The sequence below is a fragment of the Nelumbo lutea genome, chromosome 8 (genome assembly GCF_056320005.1).
Source record: "Nelumbo lutea isolate HS-2025 chromosome 8, American lotus-T2T, whole genome shotgun sequence".
NCBI lineage: Eukaryota > Viridiplantae > Streptophyta > Magnoliopsida > Proteales > Nelumbonaceae > Nelumbo > Nelumbo lutea.
The window spans coordinates 14,936,783-14,964,322 of NC_142691.1; the positions used below are offsets into that span (position 1 = coordinate 14,936,783).

The window sequence follows — 27,540 nt, forward strand, 5'->3', positions numbered from 1 at the left end:
TTGAATTCAGTAAACCATCTGCTTATAACTGCAAATTGTTCCAGATTTGATCTATACTAGTTGCACATCAGAACTGAAGAGAGAGAGAGAGACTAAGGCTGTATTTGGTTTGAAAGAAAAAGGAATGGAAGCAAGGAGCATCGCCTTTACTAATTCATATAATTATTTACAATCCAAAAGCATGACTTCTATGAACAATGCCAAATGAAGCTAGTCAAGGAGACATGGAACATTAGGTTGCACGACCCCATAAACCTTTCCCTTAGCATTTGAACAAGATGCTGTGACTGGTTTTCCTGGGATGGCCGATGTGATTTTAATATTCTCCATGAAAATCCCTTTGCATCCCACGGTCTCATCACAGTTGAGGCTGATCGCTATAGGTGTCTTGGAGGTCCCAAAGGCTTCTCTGTAGGAAATATCGCTAATTTGAACGCCTTCCGTCTTCATGTACACATCCCATGGAAATAGAAGAACCATAAACATGGATATTAGGACTTAAAACAAGTTGAGGTAATTATTTGCACTACTATGAAAAAGAGCATTTTCTACGAAGAACAAATCAACTTAAGAATTTTGATTATATTAGGGGGGTGTTCGACAACATAGTTGATTTTATTTTCGAAAACAAAAACAACTTCTCAAACTTAATTTTACGTGGTGAATATAAACACTTACCACATTTTTGCATTGTTTATCACAATAATATTGATCAATGATGATGGGATTCTGTACCTCTGTGAATTCGAGCTGCTCAAACTTGATATTGCTAGCATATCCTCTTCCTCCCTGAAACATGATCAACCCATCATATCAAACCAACTTTCCATTCAATTGTTCACAAGTTCGAGATCACTTGACCAAGAATCAACATAACCTGGTACCTGCCATGTTTTGATCCGAGCTCCATTTGTGGTTCTCAAGAATTTAACATTCGTTACTGAAATATGATCAACTGTTACAGTGGATCCTCCCCTCCCCAAGCTTCCAATGCTGTCAACAATGTTATGAACCATCAAATCAAATATCAGGTAATTGTGAATTATATTGTAAGAGGCTGCCTACTGAATGTATGGTCAATCACTGATTATTATGATCATGGGCCAGTAGGGTTCAAAATCTAATACTTAAATTTATTAATTAATACGATATCATCCCGTATTAGACATACCATATCATATCATAAGGGTTTCGATATTTTTAGAAAACCCATTATTTTATTTATTAATAAATACAAAAATATCTATAAAAATGAAAATAAAAAAATTAACAAAATAAATTGCGCATGTGTATCAATACTTAAAACCATTCTTAAAATTTTAATATAATCACCAAATCTTCTGTAGCCTAGCTATAAGCCTACCTTATACCATGTCCAGGTCCACATATTATGTTGCTGATATTAATATCACTTGTTCCGTTTCCAATAGAAATGCAGTCATCACCTGTTAAGGCAGGGAAACAATAGCAGGATGGATTTGGAAATGATTCAATAAGGAATAACAAGAATAAGATGATCAGTCAATTACCGGCAGCTATGACTGCACCATGTATATTGACATGGCTTGTCGCTTCGATGTGAATTCCGTCAGTGTTGGGGCTAGTTTCTGGAGAGTTGATAAGGAGTTTAGTGAAGTGGATCTTGTTGCTCCACCCAACCTTGATATGGAACTGTGGGCTATTGATGAACTTCAAATTACTAACAAAAACCTCGCTGCAGGAGTAGATACTGAACATCTATCACCCATGGAAAGAAAATTTTGTTAGGTATTTGTATTTTTTTTTTATAAAAAATACTGAAGGTGCTACACAAGCTGAGGGGTAGTACGACCCTAGAAATTAAGTTGGGGTGCATTTGGATTGAGCTATTGTATGAATGAAATTTGGGGTTTAGCCCAAAAGCTTTTGTATGAATGAAATTTTGGATTGAGCCATTTGAAATATGAAACTGGGCCATGCAAAGAGAAACTTGAATGGATGTTAAACAGCAAAGAGAAGCTTAGGGCCGTCAATGGGTTAGGTCTGGGTCAGGATGAGTTCGAACCAAAATCTATCCAACATGAAATATTGAGGGTTTGGAACCGAGCCAAATCCAATAGGGTCTGTATTTTTAGACACAAAACTGAACCAATCGATTCTCGAGACAATCAGATTGAACCCGACTCATACCCATTGACAGCCCTAAAGAAGCTCAATATAGTGATAGATTTCATCTGGGCTTAATAAGCCCACACAAATATTAAGATGAACATGTCCCTTTACTCCTTTTAGGTTTCAGCATTTATCTATTTACTTGTACATGTTTTACACTTACTCCTTTTAGGTTTCAGCATTTATCTATTTACTTGTACATGTTTTACACTTACTCCTTTTAGGTTTCAGCATTTATCTATTTACTTGTACATGTTTTACACATAAGTTATGGAGTTTGGTACCAACCGTAGGTGCCTGAGTGGTGCATCCCTGAAAAATAAAAGAAAAATAGCATTTTAGAAACAAAAGCAATAGCATTTGAGTTACGAGAAATTGCTAATTTAAACTCATTCACCTCCCATTTGAGAGTGCTTTGGAAAAAAAAAAAAAAAGGCAAATGATTGCTTATTCCATAAAGCCCATTTTGCCTAATTTTGAAGCACTTTTTCACCAAACACTCATAAGCATCTATTCTCTAAATACTTGTTAATCCAATAAGCATTCGCAAATGGGAGCTAAAGTAGCACAAACATTCAAAAAATATATATATTAAAAATACCGGTTTTGGTTTGTTCCTGCAAGACTGGTCCCACCAGTTATAGCCTCGACCATTTATCCAGCCAGTACCGTCCATCCAAAGGCCATGCACATCTTTGAACGCAAGCCATAAATCGATGTCCTTGCCATTCCACATAACAGGGTTCTCTGGGGCCACGATAGTCCCTAAAATCTGGACCCAAAAGGAGTATAAAACTATAATAAACATGAACACTGCCAGCTTTTCTTAAGTTGGTGAGTAGAACTTCGGTTCCATTACCTTAACACCGACAGTTTTAGACTTGCAAGGGCCCTGAAACAGTGTGGGCATAAGGAGAAATGTCTTCCCTTCAGGGATGACCATGACAGGGAAACCTGAAGCTTCCCTACAGGCTGCAGTCCATGCCTTTGAGAATGCCTGGAGTTTGCTAGTGAAGATGAGAAACATTCTTGGTAAGAGAGAACTAAATTTGAGTTCGTTTGGCTTGTCGTTTGAATTGGAATCAGAATTAGAATCGGAATAAAAATTAAATCAGTCGAAATGAGATTTCATTCCTAAAGGAATATTACGTGGGGAAATGCCATTCTACTAAGAATGGGAATGGAATTCTGATTCCATCCAATTAAACAATTGGAATCGATCATTCAGATTCTGATTCCATTCCAGACCCTTATTTCCACAAACCAAACTGACCCTTAGTTAAGTGCAAGCTGAAATTTACATAGGTATCATCAGCGGTGCCATCGCCAATAGCTCCGTAACCCATAACGTCGAACACAGTCATGGCATCCTTCATTACTCGAGCTGCAACCGAACAAGCAAGGCCAAGAACGACAATAATGGTGAAAATACCCTGCAAAAGAAAAATGGGTTTTGCTTAAAGAAGTGTAAACCGTTTCCTCATGGGGAGTTGTTTCTCTTTTGATCGAGAAAATGAAATCAAGAAATTGAATTTTTTTTTTTTTTTTTGGTTCAGTAAGAGCTTCTCACCATGGTAGCTGTGAACTGTAGAGCTTCTTGATGTCTGTGTATTTGGTCTGATAGCTATCTCTTTATCTCCCTCCGATTTAAATAAGATTTTGATCAAGTTGTTGTGGAAACTTATTAATTATTTGATTTAAGATGATTTTTCCTCATCAATCAAATAAAAATTACTAAAACAAATAAGGGTGACAGATGAATATAAATGGTGTTTTATGATTTGAACTGGAATGGGATTTCCTTTCTCGTTTTGATGGAAGTGAGAAAATGAGGAAGATACGGAACACTACGAAAAAATATAGAAATCAAAAGGGAAATTGTGTGAAGTTGGGGTAATATTGCGAGGTATGCTACTTGGCAAAAATAAGCCTCCCTAATTGACTCTTCCTATTATAGTTACAGACATTTGCTTAAAATGTATTTTCATCATTACCCAATTTTATTTGTGTTAACTCACATTTTCTTATATCCATGTTAAACTTCAATGTTTTGCAAGCTGCGTGTTGAAATGGTTGCCATCTAATCATACATTAATTGAATAGCAAATTCACAACCTTTCGTTTGCTGTCAAGTATTCAATATGACAGTAAACCTACAACAATGAGCCTCAGTAGATGAATGTGCCTCCATTAGGATTCTATGGTTGATTTGTTGAAAATGATCCATCATTAATTAGTCTCTTTTGTCTATATTTAATTACTTTAGTTATTTTACAAGTGTAGAAATTGTTATTGTATGGGACTTAACTAATTAAGAGAAGATTGGTTTGGACATAAAAATGATTAAGCATTTCTATATGGGTCAGTAAGATTGTTATAAAATTATCTAACACCCCTGACTTTTTGATACCTCCAAGCATACCAGAAGATTTTGTGAGTCACATACTTCTTCTACGAGTTGTTGAAGAAACATGAGCTTTCATGGAAAACCAGCCCCTCCTCTCTCCTAGGATCAAAGAACTGCACCATTTCATCTACTTTTTTGTTGATCACTTTATTCAAATTCATAATACAATAGGGAATCACATTTACCTTTCATTGGTATGCTAAATTGATCAAGACAAACCATTCAATGGACCAAGATCTAGCATATTGTACAGCTCTAGTGCTCATATGTACATGTGCTTCCCTATGTCTGTGATCGCGATGAAGGTATAAAACCAGAATAACAAAAACACCCATAGTGACACAAAAGCCATTGGGGGCCTGCGACGAGCCTATAATTCGTCGCATGCTTGTGATAAGTTCAAAGTTATCGTGGACCTGCAATAGACTTAAGAACCACCGTGCGACTGCTACAAGTCAAAGTCACTCGCAACAAGACATCTAGCAAATTAAGTGAATACGTCAAATTAGCTTTAGCGTCATCCATGTCACATTAATATAGGAGACTCGTAAGGGGAAGTAGCGCACATGTATCATGAGAATCCTCAGACGAAAAGAAACTTCGTCTTAAGAAGATCTCACGTGACACATGGCAAACCCCAATAGTGTCCTCCTAACAAACCAACACCGTATCAAAGATTTCCTTTCTAAGTAGGAATCAAACCCCCTTTTCTGGTTCCTTCTCTTCAGGGCCTTGAGGTCTCCCCTTATAAAAATGGGGAATAAGGTGTAATTGACACAATTCTATTAACCCTGATACCTCTATCTATTTGTAAGTCACATACTTTACAAATAGTTGAAAAAACATAAGCTTTCAAGGAAAACCAGCCCCTCCTCTCTCCTAGGGTCATAGAACTGTCACCATTTCATCTACAATTTATTGATCACTTTATTCAAATTCATAAAACAATAGGGAATCACATTTACCTTTCATTGGTATGCAAAATTGATCAAAGACCAACCATCAATGCACCAAGATCTAGCATACTGTACAGCTTTGGTGCTCATATGTAGGGACGTAGGGGTGAGCATTTGGTTTGTTCGATTAAAAATCAAGTTTAATAAAGTATAATTTTAAAATCTGAATTTCTAAATGAAAAAACTGAACTGAAATTGAATTCAGTTTAAACTGAATTTCGTATTATTTATTCAATGTATTAATATATATTATAATTATTAATATACATATAATATTATAATATAATATATAATATATTATAAAATATTATATATAATATTAATGTTATAATGAAATTTGGTTACTTTGTTTTTTTGTTAACTGAAATTTTAAATCTGAAACCAAAATTTAACCAGTTTAAGTAAAAAACTAAAACAATTAAACCAATTTATTCAGAAACTGAAATAATTGAACCGAACCAGTCATAATTTCAGTTCGATTTTCAGTTTTAACCAAATAATGCTCACTTCTAATGGATGGGAAAAAGTTTGACTGTTTGGTAACCTTTACAAATGGCACCCCATTCATTCCCTTGTTTGTCGTTTTAATTAAAAAATAAATTATAATTACCATTTTACCCCCACCCATGCTAACATGTCATGCACATGCACATGAAGCTTTAAAACAATCTTGGCTGTTTTATCCAAATAGCAAAATTTTGCATTAGAAAGTATTTGTATGTATTATGTCTATATATATGTATATATATGCATGTGTGTATATATTAAAATACATAATGCTTCTTTCCCTTTTTGTTTTGATAAACAAAACCTTTCAAACAGTATAATTTTCAGAAATATAGAAAGGAATGCACAAATTACTATATAATGTTTGATTAACTGAATTTTGAATGTAATTTTCTATTAATACAGGGGCGCTTACTAAATTAGAGCAATGAATTGAAGGTTTTACAGTTCAGGGTCAGATTGGCAGTTCCATCACCGTCCACAGGGAACCACTACACGCCTAAGCCCCATACATAGTTCGTATATACATATACATATATATGCTATTTATAAAAGAGCAAAACCCCTTCTTTCTGGAATTTTAATTGGATATTCTATCCCCTTGTCTAAAGATATAATAAGAATAAAAAGGGCATATAAATCCTTTATTTTCATTTTAGAAACTGTCCACTTATAACTGTTTAGAAACTGTCTATGAATTATAAATAATTTTGTTTTAGAAATACTATCATGTGAAAATGTACATACATGTTCGTGTGTGTATATATATATATATATATAAAAGTGATGACTCAAACAGTTGATACTCTTATTTCGGATAGGATAGGATATGAACTCATATCAACTTTAAAGTCTCATCTAGGCTCCTGGAAGAGTGCAAATGTTGGTTTAGTAAAATTTTAAATGCAACCAAAGTGACAGTTTTTATAAATTTTAAGATTTAAGACATTTGCATTCAAAACGAGAGTAAAATTTTGCATTGAAAGTTGGTCAATGTATAAAAATTGTGGATTCTTGTCGGTTTGTCCTGATTTTTTTTTGCCGATTGTATTGCTTCTGATTTTTCCTTTAGTTCTTCTTAATGAGTTTGCACCAATGGACTTAAAAAAAATGGTGGATTCTTATCTAAGAATTTATATTTGCGCCCATTACAACAAAAAACCATTTGACAATAAGGTAAATTTATTGCATCTGCATGGATCAGGATGCACTCTGCATACTCTGTACACATTTGTATTAGCACTCTATTTGCATTCTTCCCAAACAGAACCTAATGCTGCAATTGGTGCTTAGGCAGTAAAACAATTGTTATTCGATAATCTGGCTCAGGATCAGAGTTTCTTCTTGACCTTTCTTATAAGTTGCCAAGCATGTATGCATAGAGCTCATCTTAGAATTTCATCACTTCATGGAACGAGTTGGATGAATGTTATTGATTCATTCAGAATTTCCAAGTGAATGTGGTTGCTTAAGCAATGAATCTCAGTCAGTCACCAAAACCACAAAGAATTTCATCTTGATTCAATCCCATTGATTCAGAAATTTAAAGGAAATTTTCCAGATTACAACCCTATACTTTAAGAATATTCTTATTTTAGTACCCAAATTTTAAAATGTCACTGCAATAACTCCTAAAAACTGTCAGTTTAGTGCAAAATTGTTAATTGGCATATAAAAGGATAAAAATGACGTTTATGTGTCATCTGATTTTTTTATCATCAACCACTCCTACGTAAATCAACTTAAACAATGCTGAGGTCTAAAAGTAAATCCATAGGCCAAAAGGCATAAAAAGGCACTGAAATACATTCCGTCCATACCATAATACACTTTATTTCAGATGGATCATTTTTTTATGAGGAAATCACCGATCACATTTAAAAATTGTCGCTTTAAGCCGACAATTATAAACAATAAAGATATAGAATCAGATGAAGCCGACAATTAAGGGTGTCAAAGGACTGATTTTGGATTGACCCCGTCCAGAAACTAATATCTTGAAATTTGATATAAGATAAGAATATACATATGTGTCAATAGACTGGGTTTGAATTGAAATTAATCTACATCAAAATGAATTTAAACAGATTTTACAGTTCAAACATTGAATTGGACTGGTCCCAAATAGTCTAAAATATTCATTGGATTGGACCTGATCCATTTATAATAGACTCACATTGGACTGAATCAAATTAGACCAAATCCAGTTCAGTTGACACACCCACCGACAATTCCAGGGATAAAGAAAGTGGAAGTAACAATGATTGCTTCACTGAAGATTTATCCAAGAATGAGTAGTAGCATAAACCCTCTATAGAATCCCATACCATTTTCCCCTCGAATCTTCTTGATCCTGTAGAGACTCCATGGTTGGGAATCAGTCTAGAACCACCCGGCTGGCCGGCCGAAAAGGAATGACATCATCGATCTTCCCCTATCCTTTCAGATGATAAAGAAGAAAAGCCCAAACTTTTAACATTTTGAAAGTACCCCATCCAACAGCTCCTGCTAAAGCATCACTTCTTCAATGTTCAGTCAAATAACTTCTTCACTTAAAAGATCAATTCTTCAATGGTCAGTCAAATAACTTGTTCAGTTAAAGAAGAAACACAGTGACCTAACCATAACCCACCGGTAATTAACGCCTGAAGGCCCTAAACTATACATACCTTGGTGATGTTTGGTACTGTTTACATTTATTCAGTAAACATTTATTGATGGTGCCACATAGGTACCATCTCAGCATTTTCTCTTTTTTACTCTTCCACATGCATAAAAAATGTAAAAAGTGAACTTTGGTTTATGTACATGCCCGTCATTTGTAGAAGTTATTTTTTGAAGCTTCCACAAACAGCCAGGCGTTTACTCACTGTTACGCTGAAGTGGTGCCTAGTGGCGCCCAGTTGTCATAAACGGTTATAATTATTGTATTTCTCAGTTTTACCAACAAATAAAGTACAAACATTTATTCAATAAACATAAACGGTTCCAAACACATACCTTGTGGTTGTGGTCACTCAAGTCACTTATGGTCGTAATAGTATGTCTGTATCACTCACCAATGCTAACATGTCAATACTTGGGGAGAATAAGTATCAGCACAGTTGCATGTCTTTCTCTTTTAATTCGATCTTAAGGCAGAAGACAATGAACGATGTCTTGTTTTGAAGGATAATTTTAGTATTTTAAAAGTTTTAAGTCGTAATGACACGTTTTGAAGTTCAGATACAACCTAAAATACAATGTATTAATATGAAAATTTCCCAAAATTAAAGACTTGTTTCCAGGTTGTTCGATAGACCAGTGACCAATTATTTGTCATATCTAATGTAGACATACAGCTATTAACTTTGTTGTAAACCCAATGAATGACTGCCACGTGTTCTTTGCACACTTAGTGGTCTTCCCATGTGTGTAATGAACAGCCCCTTGTTTGGACGTTAGTAATGGGTATTGTTTGCTTTTTTTGTTTTCTTTTATTAATTTCTTTACACGCTGATTTCCACCCTTGTTTTTACCTCTTCCTCTTCCTAACCCCTTTTTTCCCCCAACTCTAACAGACTTATTTTGTTACCATACCTAATGGTGCGCGATCTAGATATTCCTAACTGAAAGACGATTCGAATTTCAGTTGCGTGGCGAGCTGGACCAAACTGCAAAGTAGTAGATCAGAGAATTTGGGGTGGCTAACCCGGCAAGGTCGCTCCGATGCTTAAGTCAGTACTATACTGTGGGTATAAGCTGAGTACTTGAGTGCTTGAATGCTAGTGAGTAAATAATCACGCGTACTTTTGCCTTGGGGTTTCATGTCCTTATATAATGGAGTAGTTGTGGGCTTTACGAAAGAGCTTCGGGATCTCCGGGCTGTGCAGATAAGATCTGTTCCATTTTTTAAGGAGAGAAATGTATTGATAAGGTTTATCATTTACCTCCGATTTAGGCGGAGTTAGGATGAGCCTTGTCATGATCCGAGAAACTCAGGGTCCGTTGGGGAGGCCTTCGGAGTCGATTACGTGGCATTTCGACTCTTTAGCTCCGAACTGGTACTTCGGTTCTTTAGCCCAGAACTAGATTGGGTGTTGAGGTGTCTCTATGCCGAGGTGGTTGAACATACGAGCTCCGACTAGCTTTTGATTGATTATCCTTCCCTTTGAACCACGTTCAGAAGGCTTTTTTGTGACTTCGGGCACTTCTTGCTGGTAATGAAGTGCGCACTAAACATGTTGGCAAATTGGGACTAGCTTTTGATGGAGCCCGACACGAGGTTCCGATACCAAGTTCGGACTACTCCCTAAACATAGTGGAGAAGGCCACACACATGTAGGACTCGTCAGCCCCAATTAGGTGCATCTGAGACTACAAGGAATCCACATGATCGTTGGGGTCAAACGACCTGTCATACTTGTCTAATGGGGGCACTTTGAAATATTTCGGCATCGGAGTTGCCAAGAGCTAGGGAGACAAAGGAGATGACCAGCAAAGTAATGAGGTGCAATCTTCGTAGCCACCGAGCTCACTTCTTCCTTTTCTTTGGCTTGCTCTGCTTGCTGGCCTGGCTTCGCTAACAAATTGTTTTTGGCTGAGGAGTGGCATGTCTTGCGACGTCGCCGCTGCTGCTTCTTCATCGACTCGACATTGGTACTGTTGATTTCGGTATGGTTTGGTATTTCAGCATCACTACGGACATTATCGCGAGGTAGATCATGGTTCCTTCTTGTCGGGTTCTCTTCGAGCCGTGTAGATAAGATTTGTTCCATTTTTTAAGGAGAACAATGCATTGATAAGGTTTATTGTTTATCTTCGATTTAGGCGGAGCTAAGATGAGCCTTGTCGTGATCCGAGAAATTTGAGGTCTATTGGAGAGGCCTTTGGAGTCGATTACATGGCGTTTCAGCTCTTTATCTCTGAACTAGTACTTCGGTTCTTTAGCCCCGAACTAGATTGGATGTCGAGGTGTCTCTACGCCGAGATGGTTTTTGGGCCGAAGTGGCTGAACATCCGATCTCTGAATGTTGCAGGCTGAGTTATCACCCCTCGAGTAGATCGTGTCTACGTATCCCCTTCTTACTAGGTCGTGCCAAATCACCCTTCATCAATACCTGAAGCCATGACTTCCTAGAGACATAATACTAATGTGAATAGGATTCAATCCAATAAATTCAAGTTTTGTGAACAACAATAATTTCCGGTACAAAGTCTTTCTTTGGGCATGTGAATGACGACTTTTAACATGAATTTCTACCCAAAGTCACAGAAAAGCTTAACACAATCATATAATAATTTATTGTTTTTAATGGATTTAGCTTATATTATTGCAAAAAAAAAACTCATATAAATTATTTGTCATTTGCCAAAACAGGGGAAAATCGTATTTGAATAATCAAATGATTTAACTTATATTGTTGAAATCCACTAGTATTCAAAATAGAATGAAGACTTATACAATGGCAAATATCTATACCAGAGTTTGGAATATGTTGATTCTTCTATGAAGTGTTCAGGTTACATTGAATGCTTGTATAGCAAAAAATCAGTAGATTAAGGTTAAGGGTAGGAAGAGAGGTGAGGAAAAGTGAAAATAGGAAGGAAAGAAAAAAGCGTGCAATTTTTTGGTTCATGAATTATAGGCCATATAAATAAAAAAAAAATAAATATTATTATTAGAAAAACCATGGCCTGTGTTTAAGGCATATAAGGGCGGGTTTAACTATCATATGGAAAAGATATGATATCTGAAAAACTTTTCATTAGTCAATTGGAATCATAAACGTGGTAGCCAATTAAGTATTATTTACAAAAATTCATGGGTGGATTTTGATTGGTCAAAACTCTTCCCATTCCATATCTTTTCCGCATCATAGATGGAGTATTCGATTGTCACAAAAGTCGGTGAGAAATATGGGGATGGAGTGTTCGATTCAAGGCTTACTTAGCGATTCAGTAATTGAATGAATTTCTCCGTGTTGTCCTTGTATGATTGGGCATCGGATTCAGACTAAGCAGGTGGAAGGTTTCACTTCCCTTCGAGCTCTGCTAGGGAGTTGTTGAGCACCTCACTGTAAGAACAAGGTGGTTTTAATCGGGAGCTGACTTCGGTTACATTTCTTCTGTTAGTCCTTTGTCTGTGTTTGAATAGAGAGAAAGCCAATGGAGATCATAGAAGAAGGAATGGAGAAAGAACAACCAAAAGCACTGATCAAAAACTCTGAGAGAAGGATTGGTCTCTATGCAAAGGTAATCCCGGATAAGCTCCTTAATGTATCAGAAGTAATAGAACAAATCAAAAGCATGTGGTGGTGGGTTAAAGGGGAGATATAGATAGAATGAGCAAGTGGCAACCTTTTGTGGATTTTCTTTTTTAGAGAAAAAGATAGAAAGAATGTGTTGAGGGATGAACAGTGGGCAGTAAAAGAGTACCCACTCATTTTGAAAGAATATATTGATGATATCTTGCCTTTAGATGTAAAGCTAGACACTCTGAATATGTGGGTAAGAATTTTGAACGTACCAATGGCCTACAAAACCAAAAAAAAAATCTAGAGTTCTATTGGCTCAGACTGCTGGAGAGGTGGTGGACATGAAACCTGAAGAAGATAGAAGGAAAAAAAATAAAGAAGAATGGAATAGGGGTTTGAGAGTAAGAGTGAAAATAGACATTACAAAACCACTAGCAGTGGGAGCAAAAGGAATCCTAGAGGACGGGAAAGAAAGTTGGTTCTCATTCCAATATGAGAACTTACCAATCTTTTGTTACAAGTGTGTAGTGTTGGGGGCACTTGGAAAGAGCTTGCAAAGAAGCTGTAGATACCTACAAACAAATTGAAGCTTTAACTACAAAGATGAAGGAACAATGCCTGAACGAATCCAAAGCCTTGACTGGGTACGGGCCATGGCTGAGAGTGCAGAATGCAAAAATCTTACCAGAACCCCAGTGAGAAGAAAGCTCTTCAATGAAGAATATGACAATCAAGAGGGGAAATCCCTCATGGAGAAAACTCATCAGAGTTTCAATGTAGTTTTATCTCTGGCGAAGCAGGCTGAGTAGAGAGAAGGTGGCTTGGAAATGAAGCAACATCGATACTTGCTGCACAAGCTTTTCCTTTTCTGGCTGCCTTGGCAGGAAAAGTAAGACATACATGGTTATTGACCTACACAAAATGGGTAAGACGTGTCTCACTCTGCAAGTAATACCAAACTTGGAAGGTGAAAAGGTTTTTGTCGAAAACAGGGGAGAAGGAAGGTTTATTTCTTACAAGAAAATAACAGAGGATGAGCTGGAAGCTTCCTCTGAAATTAATGCAAATACTATAGTCAATACAGACATTAATAGCAACTCCAATCAAGGAGAAAAAGAATGGGAAGATGAAAGGATGGGCACGCGCGAGCAATGTGAAACCCTGATTACACATAAGAAACCGAACCGTCAAGGTGTGGGATCCCCCTTGACAATTCGATAAGAAAAAGAGGCCCAAAGGAAAATTTAAGCTTAGGTTGTCTTTTTTTGTGAAACAGAGTGTAGTCTCTTAGGTTGTGGAAACAAAGGATTAGAATTGTTGGGGTGTAGATGCCTGGGGTTTGGGATGCAAGCCTAAGCATTCATGTTTTAATAGCAGATAAAAACTTAATTCACACTAAAATTGTTGAGGTTTCTAATAACCAAGAGTGGAACTGGACCTTTGTTTATGGAGAACCAGATAGAAATAAAACAGTGCAGTTTATTGAGAAAATAAACTTCATAGCAGATAGAAACTTAGGGCCTTAGTGTTGCATGGGTGATTTTAATATGATTTTTAACATGGATGATAAAAGCGAGGGGAAAAGTAATTAATGTGGGGAAGTAAGGAGGAATAGAAATTTTGTGCATAATTGGGTTTGGAAGAAATTCAAAATTCGGGACCAAAATATACTTGGAATAATAAAAGGGATAAAAAAGCAAGTGTCAAAGAGAAGGTAGATAGAAGGCTATGTAATATTCAATGGAAAGAAAGATACCCTGATGCAAAAATCTTTGTCCTCACAAACCATGGCTCAGATCATCTCCTACTATGTTTGGACACAAATCCCGTAAATTTTAAAATAAAAAAGCCATTCAGATTTGAAAAAATGTGGCTCACCCATAAAAGTTTTGTAGAGCTGATAAAAATTTTTGGACAAAAAATTGCAATGACCAAATAGTCCCCAATGTTCAAAAAAAAAGTGAATTATTAAGTAAAACCCTGAGAAATTGGAACAAGAAAGAATTTGGAAAAATCCAAGTGTGTATACAGAATCTTAGAAGGGAGTTCACTTTGAAAAGGGAAAAAAAGAGATATAATTATGATCAAGTAAAAGTATATCAATTGGAACAACAATTAGATGAGTGGTTAAAAAGAGAAGAAATCATGTGGGCTTAAAAATCTAGAACTAACTAGCTAAAGTTTGGGGATAAAAATACAAGTTTCTTCCATAATCAAACAATTATGAGGAGAGTAAAAAACAGAGTCTTGAAACTGAAAGATGAAAATGGAGAGTGGATAGAGGGGCAAGAAAATATCCAAAAAATCATGGAAAATCACTTTCTAGAAAATTTACACCTCTTCTAAGCCTATAGACATGGAAATGGCCCTACAAGGCATCCAAGAAATTTTAAAAGAAACCCATAGAGAAAGTCTAGAAATTGATGTCTCAAAAGAGGAGATTAAGGAAGTCTTATTCCAAATGGCTCCTAGAAAAGGCCCGGGACCTAATGGTTTTCCGAACTTATTTTTCCAAACTTTTTGGGAGACTGTGAAGGAGGACGTAGTAAAAGATGTCCAAGTTCTTTTTTTTTTAATCAAGAGAAATGAATAGAAATCCTAATTCAAATTTCATAGCACTAATTCCGAAGGCCAAAAATCCAGAAGAAGCTTCTCAGTTCAGACCAATCAGTCTGTGCAATACTGTTTACAAAATAATTGCAAAAATTTTGGTAAATAAGATGAAGCTTATTCTAAATGAATTAATATCAGAAAACCAGAGTGCCTTTATCCCTAGGAGAGCTATAACTGATAATATCTTAATTTCCCATGAAGTATTGCAATACATGACTTATACAAAAGCAAAACAAGGTTTCATGCCAGTTAAGTTGGATATGAACAAGGTTTATGATAGAGTTGAATGGGATTTTCTAAAATTAACCTTGCAAAGGATGGGTTTTGGTAATAAATTTATTGATTGGATCATGAAGTGTGTATCCACAGTTTCCTATTAGATTTTAATAAATGGATCCCCATCAAGGAAAATTTACCCTCAAAGGGGTCTAAAGTAGGGAGACCCCTTGTCACCTTACATTTTCCTACTGTGCTCAGAAGTCTTTTCATCTATAATAAAGGAAAAAGTGACTGAGAATGAGCTCTCTGGAATTAAAATATGCAACTTAGCTCCAACAATATCTTATTTGTTTTTTGCCGATGATAGTTACTTTTTCTTTAAAGCAAATCCCAAGGAAGCTAGTGCCTTGTTAGAAGCCATCTCCCTCTTTGAAAGAGCCTTTGGGTAACATGTGAATTATCAAAAATCTGAAGTTTTCTATAGCAAAAACATGCATCCTAAGTTCAAACAGATGGTTTCAAAATTTCTTAAAGTTAAAAAAAATAGAAAAACCCTCTATTTATTTGGGATCTCATCCTCTTGTCAATAGGAAAAATAATCAAAATTTTGAATATATCTCAGAGAGGGTAGCAAACAAAGCCCTCAATCTGGGAAAGACTCATATGGAAAAATTAGCAGACACTGCTCATATTTTATAGAGCATTTGGAAAGATAGGAATTTATTTTATTTTGAAAATGAAAATCCAAATCTCCTTGTTGTCATCTCTCAAATTTGCAAGTCAATAGTGGAGAGATATCATCTCTAGCAGCAGAGATTAGAAAGCTCTTCCAAGACTAGTCTGAACAAAAATGATGTTTTTTGGATTCCACTAGATCAGGGCTGCATGAAAGTCAATATTGATGGTGGTTTTTTGGAATCTTCTAGACAGGTTTCTTTTGGATTCATTATTAGAGACCATTTGGGTGTTGTTGGGGTGCGGGTTTTGGGAAATCAAAAGTTTTGTCTCCATTGAAATCAGAAGCACAAGCCCTTCTAAAGACAATTACTTTTGCAGATAAAATGAACAAATTTGATCTCATTTTTTAATCTAATTGCAAATATTTAGTTGATTGGATAAAAGATGCTAATGGTTGTGAAGACTAGGAAATCCTCTTTTGTTGCAGGGATATTAAAGAAATTACTTCTAGAAGAAATTTCACAGTTCAATTCTGTCCGAGAGAAGCTAACCAAGTAGTTCACACAACGGCCAAATATGGTTTTTCAAGAGATTTCAAATCTAATCTTTTGTGTCTCTCCACTATAGTAAATTTAGACTTGGTTTTCTGTAATCTTTTGTAGTTTTTTTTTTTTGTCTCTTGTTTTGTTTTTGCTTGTTATTTTTTTTTTTGGTTTTCCTTATGCCGGTCAATGTTGGTAGTTGTTGTTTTCTTCTTGAATGAAATGATTATCGGGTTCCTACCAAAAAAAAAAAAGATTTTCCCTACACCCACCACGTATGCAAAGAATAGGTAGCGTTCATTCATTAGGTTTACAGCGAAGTTAATAGCCCTAGGTCTATAGTAAATTAGGGGTACATGAGCGAGAAAAATTGAAAAATCAAATCAAACCAAAAACCAAACTAAATCGAAAAATTCGATTAACTGAATCAGTTGATTTGATATTTTTAAAAAATTGAAGATACCAACTCAGTTTTGTTTAACCAATATAGAAAACGAATAGTTAACCGAAGCAATGAGTACATATATTATATATATTTTATATTTTTTATATATTATAAATTAATAAATATGCATTATATAAATGTATATATTTATAATATAATAATATTTTTTATTTAAAATACAATATTTTATAAACTTGAGTAGCCGAACCAACGGTTAATTAAATCGATTAACCGATTAATCGAACGGCCTCGATTAACGGTTTTTCAGAAACCATTAATACCGGTTCGGTTTAAAAAATAGGCGTGGTGGGCACCCCTGGCCCTGAGCAAATCTCGAGTGAGAGGAAGAGAGAATTCGATGACAGAGACCCCGGATTTAACTCTCTCCTTCCTCCCCTCCCTGGAATAATATCGATTTACTGAAATACCCATAGTCTCTAACAGAAATTACAGTAGTGTATTTTCATGTGTCTTCATCAATGGAACATACTAATAAGGGGTATTTTAATATTTTTGCACCAGTTTGTCCAAACTCTAAACGCGGGAGAGAGCCTTATCTGATGCCACCACCACCACCTAAATGCTGGAAGCTCGTAATTCACTTGAAGAGTAACCAAAAGTACTTAGAAACTCTGAAATGGCGAACGCTATCTATTTCTCACCTGTAAATACCTTCAAGCCTCCAAATAAACCAGGTATTCCCTCACTTTATCCTTTCAATCCTACCCCCAAAACCTACAAGTGTTATATCAGTATTAATTTCTCTTCTGGTGTTTAAATCTGTGAATCTTTTAGGGCTTTTAATAGGTGCATCTAGTGGTCGAAGTGTTCTTCGGGTCGACCAGGTGTTTCCAAACTCTCAAACTGATAGGTTTCAATCTATTGAAGCCAAGGTTCGTGGTTTTCCCTCTTTTTCTATTTTCTGTTCTTTCTAGTGAGTTCGTGGTTTTCACATGGTTTATTTTCTTCGGTATTATTGTTTCGGAGTTGTGAGTGTTTTGTTTCTGTTATTATGTAGATAGTGTTGCACTTTGTTTCTTTTTTTTTTTTAATTTTCTTTTCTGTTCTTTCTTTCAGTTATCACCAGATTTTCTTTTTCTTTTTCTTCTTAATTTATATGATTTGTTTGGTAGGCTGCAGACAGTAATGAGAGCACGAAATCAAACAGCCTATTATGTGCTGATTGTGATGGAAATGGTAAGCAGTTTAAGTAATTTGTTATAGTTGTTTGTGTTTTTACCCGAAATTTGATTCTCATGTATTCTTTGCACTATGGAAATTATATAATGTTCTTGATAGTTCTTTTGGTGACCTCTCGATTATGTATCTATTTGTTTTTCTGTTAACTGCTTATCGATATTGAGTTAATACGTGATGCCAAATGCAAATCCTAGAAGAATTGGAGGATGCTTGTTATATTTTGGCATGAAAATGAATTCTAAAGCATATGCTTTAGTTATACATTTTCACAGGAAACTTGCATGAACTACAATTAAGAATCAGATTACATCTTAATGTTTCTACTTCTGGAGTACCATCTGTGGCATTGGTAATTGTAGGATCTAACCACCATGGTAAGCAAAAAGTTTGATTCAGTGGGATAGAAACAGGAATAACTCATATAGCTTGCATTGGATACAGACATAACTTCTGGCATTTCTTTTGCACAAAGTGGCTGCTCTCAGTCTCAGACTCAAAGCCATGTTCTCACATTTGTCAGCCTGAGATTTTCTCGTTACACCAAGCAATGGTAGTGGATGTGGTTACCATAACTACTAAATGATTGTAAACTACATTGTTTAGTAGATATGGGACATTGTTATATCCAATCCTTGTTTTTTCTCATTAATTCACATAGCATCTTGCCTGAGCAAATACATTTTCTATGTAGGTGTGGAATCTCTACGTATTGTATCCACCCAAAAATAAATAAAAACAAATAAAAAAATAGGGATAAATCTGAGATAAGCCACATCTAGCTTATGTTCTCATCCTATATAGCTTGTTCTTCTTCTGCCTTTAATTCATTCATTTGTATGCTAATCTCCAATGTTGAGTCTTTGTGCCAGCTGATGGGAGTGCATGTAATTTGTACATCTTCTTCTGACTCTCTAACTAGATTTTCTTAGTTTTCTAGTTACATTCTTCACAGGATTTCTTTTTAAAATGGAATTATCTTTTTCATCCTTCCTGGCTTAGGGTTTGTCATAATAAGTGCTTTGTGTATCCTGCCAATTAAACTAGCTCCTGCAAACGTTCCTGATCGATTTCATGGAGTACAAGCAACTTAATTTGTTCAGTGAAAAGATATTTCTTTCATTATTTACATACATTGAAAGATAACTCGAGCAAGAAAAAAGCACACATTGAAGATGATCATACTTTATTCCTTTTCTTTCTTTATTTATTTTTTAAATAATGTTGGATAACTGAAATTGATACCTTTCCATTTAACTATAGGTGCAGTTTTGTGTTCACAATGCAAAGGTACTGGGGTAAATTCTGTTGACCACTTCAATGGCCAGTTTAAAGCTGGGGGTTTATGTTGGCTCTGCAGGTATTACCATCAACTATTTGGAAGTTGTTGCAACCTCTATTGTAATTAGTGTTACTCATCATTTTAACAACTGTTATATTGAAATTAAAGGATAAAAAACCTTCTTGTCTTAATAAGTAAGGAGGTTGTCTATGTACCTATTGCATATAATTGATCAACGCAAGCATGCCAGATGTACCAAAGAAATGTATTACTGCTGTTAACAAGGTGATCTTAAAGGTCAAAAATAAAAATTTCATAGATGGTTGTAACCGTCTGATATGTAAAATTTTCCTTCTTGACTGTTGCCAAACTTTTCTGTCTGAATGTATCTGCTTGATTGGATGGCTTTAGCTATCTATCATGCTGATACATAGACTGAAAGATTTCCTTGTAACACTTCATTAAATGGTGGGCCGCTCACCTCTCCCATCGCAAACATTTACAGAAAGGCATGGCAGACAACTTTTTGCCATTTTCTTACCACAGTGTAATCCTACTGTCATAAGTACATTGGTCATTAACTGGCTTCCAACCTGGCAAATTTTCACCATAATGGGGAAATTGATATGATTTCCTGCTAATCATAGCACTCATGTGATGCTTTGAATAATTTTTCTTGCAGAGGAAAAAGGGATATTTTATGTGGGAACTGCAATGGAGCTGGCTTTGTGGGTGGCTTTATGAGCAGCTTTGATGATTAAGAATGTGTACAAATCAGATTTGGTAATTGAATCTGTGTTGGTTGTCATGAATCAGCAAGAACTTAACCGGTATAAAAGTCAATGATTCATTTAGGTTGGTCCCTGTATTGTATTTTTGGGAATTGCCTTCTTTTCATGATATGCAATTGGTTTTCCTAATCTTCTCCATATAGTTCTCAAATCAACAAAGGGAATTCTGCTAGGTTCTAATTTTAGTTCATTATGGTTTCTGATAAACGGAAGTAGTAGTGCAACCACTAGCCCTTCTCTGCAGACAAATTGTTCTCTTAGTATCGATGCATGAACTCTCAATCTCTCATCTGTTGCTGGAGTAGGCTGAGTTGCCTCGGGCTCTGGATGAAACATGTTTACATGTACATTGAGTCAGGTGACTCATTCAGCCTCAACCAATTGCCTCGGACTCTGCATAACACCTCCTTTCAGAAAATCCAAAGCTGCCAAATTAATTTGTGCTGCTGTAAACTGTTGCCATCCAACCTTTGACAGCTTTGCTAAGGATTATGGTGCCATCCCAAGATTACATGCAATGTACTTATTGACCCTTCTGACAGGCTAAGTAGTAAGTAGCCATATTGTTCATCGGCCATATGGCCCATCTCTCTCCTGGTCCTCTTCTCACTTCCAAAATAAGGGTGAGAAAATGTTCCTCTCACTTCTGATTCTGAAATAGTTCCAGGATTTGCAACAAAGGTTTCATACACTAAAATGTAACACAATTAAACGTTTTTTTATTGGAAAAACATTAAACGCGCCAGGTAGGGGTCGAACCTACGACTTTCTGTTTAGTATTTGCGGTAGTAAAACAACACGAAAAAACTGCAAATACAACCCGTAATCTCGTCATTTGGTATTTGTAATGAAAGAAAAAAATAAAACGCGCCAGGTAGGGGTCGAAGGTACGATTTTCTACTTAGGAAACAGACGCTCTATCCACTGAAACTTTATATCAAAATCAAATATTATCACAATGTAAAGAAAAAGGAAACCGACCACTCAAAACCATATAACCTTCAAAAACAATCACCCAGCTTCTGGCCCTCCAGTAATATATGATTTGTCTAGACGCAGCCGGTAGGCTGATAAGGTCACTAGTCACGACAGTAGAGGAAAATGCTTGAAATTTGGACACAAGTTCACAATATGTTATTCGGAGGTTGTCAGTTGTCACTTATGTTTTTGGTAAATCTTCCGTTTATTCACTTTGTATTTGGTAGAACTTTTCTTTCTATTTGAATTATTTATAAAATCGAGAAAAATAATAATAAAATTATTTATTATAACTAGGTGCCATTAGGCATCATGTCATTTTCATTTTAACAATGAAACATTTAAATGAAATCTTTCCAAACAATAAAAGTGATTATAAAAGACCAGCTTTTGTGATTCTATAATATTGAAAAAACGCTCACGGTTCCAAACATAGTTTTCAAAACCAGACTGGATCAGACGGTCAGACCGAAAAAACCAGGAACCGGTCCCGTTTTTTCTCAAAACCATTTTTTTTAAATTATTGATTTTGATCAGTAAACCACTGAACCGGCTGATTAACCATTCGAATAGTTTTAATCATTTTTCAAAATTTTTAATTTTTTTATCAGAATAGGCCAGCCGTTTGAATCAAACGGTCAGACCAGTAACCAGACCTCTGATCAGTTCGATCACCGGTTCGGTTTTAAAAACCATGGTTCCAAACACCACCCTAATCATTGGGATCTCGCAACTATGCCGCAAGGGAGTGCTGAGACCATGGTCGCAGTCGCAACATATTACTTTGGGTGCTGCATTCACCAGCTATTTCTCGTCCCGTCGTTCCTTCTTGTTTCATATTTCCTTCCCAGAAGGCCAGAAGGCTTATGTGTCAAATAGTCAATACTCTTATCAAATACCCGTGTTTCCAGTTTCCACATTATCAGTTACCACCCCCCACCATTACCACCCAAAGGCTAAAAGTTGCTTTTGGACAAAGGAGCTCGTCCTTTCTTTCAATGCAGGTCTCCTCGTAGATCACGTTAGCAACCCAACCACAAATTGAAAATTAGAAAGAGGCAAACCCCAATTTTGGATTTCGGCAATCAATTACATCATCATCATCGTCACCAAGCAAAAAAGGGACGAAAAGTGGAAAACCAGAGGAGATAAGTGTACCCAACAACTCGAACAGTGTAAAATAGTTACTCATAGAAAGTAGAAACCCAGAAATTACATAAATAAAAATCGTATGCTCTCTGACTGTCTCACATCGCCGCAGTGGTCGATAGGTCGTTGCAGAGGTTGAATCCGAACCAAACACCGTTGGGAAGGAAGGTGTTATAATAAAACGTGACGGTGTTAATGTAGGGGCTGCTGATCTTCACGGACTCCGGCTTCCACCCATCATATCCCGTCCTCAGCAGGTACACATAACAGATCTGGTAGGTGCATGGCCCGCTTATCTTGTACGTATCCGTCGAACACCTTTCGAACGTCCCCGTCGATGGATCGTCCAGCCTCGGCGCGTACACCTGATCAATGATTTTTACCCATTAAGAACAGACTAGGGAAACATATACCCATGATTAGGAATCAAGTTTTCTTTACTGGGTTGATCTTAGTTCCTTTTTTTTTTTGAGATAAAACAAAAAGAAAAGGTAAAAATTAAGGGATTGAAGGCTGATCGGCTGTACGGACCTGGTTACCGTAAGCGTCCCCGAACGCGAGACTGATTCTATCTCGGGTGTATGACGTTGAGGAGCAGCTGGTTCTTATGGTCACTGTGTAAGAACAGCTCCTTACATTCTGCGGGGAAAAACAATTGAGGTTGAGAAGAAAGGGGGAAGGAAATTAAGAGATGAAAACTCAACTCAAAAGGGTCTTTCGAGTTTGGTATTAGTTACCTGGTGGGTGCTCTGGTTGTCCTGGATCTTGAACGAGCTGGAGGGCTGGGGATGTTGAACGATGGATTTAGCTTGTGAGGAGGCGATAATGAAGAGGAAGAAGAAGAAAGGGAGAAAGGAGAATGATTTGACCATCTTCCCGGAGAAAGGAAACCGATCAGTCTGGTATTCTGATGTGTCGCTTGGTGGAAATGGAAGCATTTATGGGTGCGAGGACGAGGACATTGACCCACTAGCGACGGGCCAGGCACAGAGACACTTGATTCATGTGCACTACCCCGAGCGGAGCACTGGAGGCTGGAGCAGGGCGTGGCTCACACGGTTATCAACGCTAGAGATTTAATCAAAAATGTAAAACCTTCCTTACCTTTACTGGACTGTCTTGCCCACCGTCTTGTCAGCAATAATATTATATTCCGTCAAAGATGGGTGATGGGATCGGCTCCTCACAAATGAGCGCCTCACATGCACATCCACCGTGAGATGTTCTCAATGAATGATAGGTGTGTGTATGAGGCGCCAAGTGTGAGGAGCAGATTCGGTCTCCAAAGATGGCAGCATACAGAAAAATGCAAAATCACTACTGTACATCAACCATACTTCCATAGTGTGTGTTGGCTTCACGTCCAGACCACAATGCGAAAAATCTAATCCTTAACCCATATCTCCCTACAATTTTTATTCCATCTAATATGGGAGAGAGAATTTTTTTCCAAAAAAAAAAAAAAATCTTTCTGCAATTTATCCATTTATATTAGATTTTCTTTTAGAATTCTAAAGTTAGTGAAATAAATTGGGGGAAGAATCGATTTTAGGAGCAGAAATATTGTTCCTAATTAGAATAAACTATTTCTCCAACTTTGGAGTTTTTATCTTTCATTTTGAAGATAACCTTCGCCACTCTTCCTCTAATAATTGGGGCCCCTAAGTATTTATTACCCTTTCCTTGTATTGGAATTCTCATGATGTTTGAAAGGAATCTCTGATGTCTTCTATGCATATTTTTTGAAAATTCCATGGTTGATTTGTTGTAATTTGGGAGTTGTCTTGATGCCTCCATTTTCATCTAATTACATGTCAAAATGGTCGCTTTTGAGTAATTATTTGCAAATTGCAAAATTGGCACTAATGACCCATCTTTGGAGGCTTTGATGCCTAGGTTATTTTTCATGATCCTCATTCTTTTATGACATTATGGGGGCCAATTATTCATTACATAAAACAAAGAGTGTACGAAAATAGGGGGTCTCTTTGCCTTATACCTCTTGAAAGAATAATCTTTTGGGTTGAGCATCCATTGATAAGGACTTTGTAAGAGACTCACCACTCTATTATCGAATTATTCCCTTTTGGGGAGAATTCACATTTTTGCAAAACCCTCCTAATACAATACTATCCATTTTTCGATGTATAGACTGTGTTTGGTTGCAATGCAAATAAATTTCCACTGATGCAAAACTGTGGCAGTGCAAATGATTTGAGTGTAAATTCAGACATATTTTTGCTTCAAATTTTATCTTATTTTGCCTGACAAGTACAAATGAAATAAAATAAGATTTGAATCAGAATAAAGTAAAACCCAAAACAAAAAAAAAAAAGAGAAATTGCATTTTTTTTTGCACTTCCTCCATTTATATTTATGTAAATAAAATTACACCTACAACCAAACACAGCCTTAGGAACAAAAGCACTATAGAAAGGAGCAACCAGATTTCCCATAATAGTTTACAACCTATTTACTAAAATTTTTACAATAAGTTTACACATTACATTGCATAAACTTATCAACATATACTGATCTACCCTCTTTTCTTTTAATTCAACTGATGGGCTCAATTCACTGTCGCGAATGAATGACAATGAATCATGAATGACTTATCTAAAACCATATAAACCGTGTGATTAATTGTAATTTTATTTTATTTTTCTTATAAAAAAAGGAAAAAATGATGTATCATGACCCAGTAGGCCCATCTGAGTACTGAAATTATGGGCTATTGATACTATTTCATCATGTGCCATGGCTATCTGAGTTTTTATTTAAGACTTCCAACTGTTTCACACTGAAACTCATCTTGGGTTCTCGACTTTCTCAGGAGACAGTACAATATGGAAGTTGATGTCACCCTCCCTCACATTTATTTATTTACTCCACTTATCTAACAGCTTTGGCTGTATATTGCAATTTGACAAGCGTATGCATTAAAATTTAAAACCCAAATGAAGACAATACAAAAAAAAGAAAGATATATTGATGGTTTGATTAGATCAAAGGAGTTTGGAGCAGATGAGAGTATTGGGTAGCTTTAGCTTTTCTACTTTTATGACTAAGTAACTAAGTAACTGTGATTAACATTGCCCCAGAGAATTGATGAAGTTGAAACTAGGCTTCTGCCATTGGATCCAGTCTGGTCCATGTCAGGGTAGAACCAGTCCCGACCCAAATCCTCCAGTGTTTGTTCCTTGTAGGTAATAGAGCCAGAATCGACCCTATCACATGGGATGTTTGGATAATACTTTTTTATTTGTTTGTAAATCTCACATGAAGTATGAGAAACATGTAGTCTTGAAGGTTATCCATGTCATGTAATTATATTTTACACTATAGGTTTAGGTCTTAATTAGATTGCACAACTTAAACCAATCCCAACCTTATTGCTGAATATCGACTTGGTTAGGGAACTGATCTTATTACAAGTACAGGGGAGAAGGACAAAAAAATCGAAATGCAGACTAGAACCTTATTTGCACTTGGCTTGGGTCTATCAAAACGTGATGGAATTTTCTGCAAATAAAAACTCTATACACACGCTAAAAGCATAGGAGTCCAGTTGTACATTGGGAACATCTTTCCATGCATGTATGAGAGATATTCCTGGATTATATAACAATTAGCATTACTAGAGGCAATCTTTGTGTTACGGTGGATAAAATACTAAAATGATGAAATAATGAAATATTCTAAGTATACAGTAATCTACCCAACTTACCCAACTTCAAGCAGGAGCCCACAACCTCCTAACTTCAATCGCTTCATCTCTTAAATTAGGGCTCGGATCTGCTACCCACAAGTTATCCCTACATCCGTATCCATAGGACATAAGAATCTCTCTCTTTTCATTCATGGGGAGATGTTCCTAATACACGGTGGTGGTGTTCCTTGGGCGAGCTCAATCCGGAATTTTATACAAACTGTGCTTGGATTTTCAATCCTCGGATTGAGTTCGGGCCCAAGAAATCAGACTTTTTTTTATTTTTCGGGCCAGGACTGGGCCTAGCCCTTAGGTAACCCAAACCCAGCCCAACTATATACATTTATACCACATATATATATATATATATATAATTTTAGAGTAGGTTCATTGACCAACCCAAGCCCAACCCGAGTGCATCAAATTTCAGGGCGAGCTAGGCTCAGGTTGGGAAGATCAAGCTTAACCTCGGGCTTGGTTCAAGCTTGGGCCTTCAAGCCAAAATTTAGAGATGGGCCCAGGTTGACCATAAACCCAGCCCAACCCACCTGAGATGTGAACATTTCGTAAGTAACAGATCCACAGTGGTTAAACTCTGCATCTGGATCAATCCCTTGGGGGGTTAATAACCATCAGTTATCTATTGAAAATGTTAAAACTACCCTTCAAAAGAAGACATTGTTCATTTTATTCTACCTTTAGACTGGACGGTTGAGATGTTTGAGATTCTGAACTGAGTACAACTCATGAGATTAACCTTGAAGCACAATAGCAATACTGAAATTAAAAAAAAAAACGATAACAAAACGTGAAACAAAGAAATGAGGCAACCCCATTAGTTGTTAACCATGGGTATTATAGAGATCGGCTCAATGAAAGAATTATAGAGATCGGCTCAATAGATCTTTCATTGTCGCCTCTAACAGCCATAGGAAGTCACAGGTGAGAATATGGATGCTACCTGAATTGGTTTGTGGCCTGAAATGAGCTGTTGCGGAAGGGGAGATATAGTTTTGCTTCATGTCGAACAGGCTTCCTGAACAACGATGTCGGTCAACTCTTTCAATCAGAGGTTTATTGGGTTTTGTTTGGAACCGAAAAAGGAAAGTTCATGACAAGAGACTGTTATGTTTGATCTTGCTCAAATGGTGAAGATGAAGAACGAGGGAGACCAGTGAGGGGTTGGGAGACCGGAATGTTGAATTAAGTAGAGGGGGTGGCAGTCGTTGAAGATGAAATAGGAAGGAGGTGGTTCTAACCTGTTGGTTTCGTCTAAATCCGCCCCTGCAAAAGGGACGAAAAGAACAGGGGAGTGGAGAGGGAAAACGGGACAAGGAAAGACAAAATGAGGAAGAAAGATGGTTAGGAGAGATGGTGAAGAGTGATCGGAGGAAGGGGAGTATTGTCGCTTCTCTGTTCAGTGTCGAGAGGAAAAAGATGAACACTTAAAATTTCCGCCCCCTTAAACTTGAAACTTAGTTTTGAATTTATAATAAAGCATAGTCCATAATCTCTTAAACAGTTAAGTTTTCAGGGTTTCCTCTCAAGTTAATCTCATGAGTTATACCCAGTCCAAAATCTCAAACACCTGAACTGATTCAGACACTTTTCGAAAGTTAAAATATGCAGTGACACATTTAAAAATTCGGATACAGACTTGACACTACCCAAAGTTCACGC

The 27,540-nt window shown here is 36.5% G+C and overlaps 3 protein-coding genes across 3 annotated transcripts; 1 reads left to right on the forward strand and 2 right to left on the reverse strand.

The window, feature by feature from the left end:
• Positions 1-210: 210 nt before the first annotated feature.
• LOC148842930 (polygalacturonase ADPG1-like) lies at positions 211-13,021 on the reverse strand. The gene is made up of 11 exons (XM_088957919.1): positions 12,943-13,021; positions 12,762-12,829; positions 3,453-3,584; positions 3,011-3,148; positions 2,753-2,923; positions 2,398-2,463; positions 1,530-1,737; positions 1,364-1,445; positions 885-993; positions 679-789; positions 211-444 (listed from the first exon to the last, which is right to left on the reverse strand). Exons 1-11 carry the CDS (start codon positions 13,019-13,021, stop codon positions 211-213), a joined length of 1,398 nt encoding a protein of 465 aa, XP_088814045.1.
• A 4,036-nt stretch (positions 13,022-17,057) lies between these two features.
• On the forward strand, positions 17,058-20,162 carry LOC148842931 (protein BUNDLE SHEATH DEFECTIVE 2, chloroplastic-like). Its single transcript, XM_088958641.1, has 5 exons — positions 17,058-17,449; positions 17,550-17,647; positions 17,888-17,951; positions 19,215-19,311; positions 19,916-20,162. The coding sequence occupies exons 1-5, from the start codon at positions 17,392-17,394 to the stop codon at positions 19,992-19,994; spliced, it is 396 nt and encodes a 131-aa protein (XP_088814767.1). The 5' UTR covers positions 17,058-17,391; the 3' UTR covers positions 19,995-20,162.
• Positions 20,163-22,043: 1,881 nt separating this feature from the next.
• LOC148842932 (embryo-specific protein ATS3A-like) lies at positions 22,044-23,916 on the reverse strand. The gene is made up of 3 exons (XM_088958851.1): positions 22,889-23,916; positions 22,683-22,790; positions 22,044-22,516 (listed from the first exon to the last, which is right to left on the reverse strand). The coding sequence occupies exons 1-3, from the start codon at positions 23,087-23,089 to the stop codon at positions 22,250-22,252; spliced, it is 576 nt and encodes a 191-aa protein (XP_088814977.1). The 5' UTR covers positions 23,090-23,916; the 3' UTR covers positions 22,044-22,249.
• Between the last annotated feature and the right edge of the window lie 3,624 nt (positions 23,917-27,540).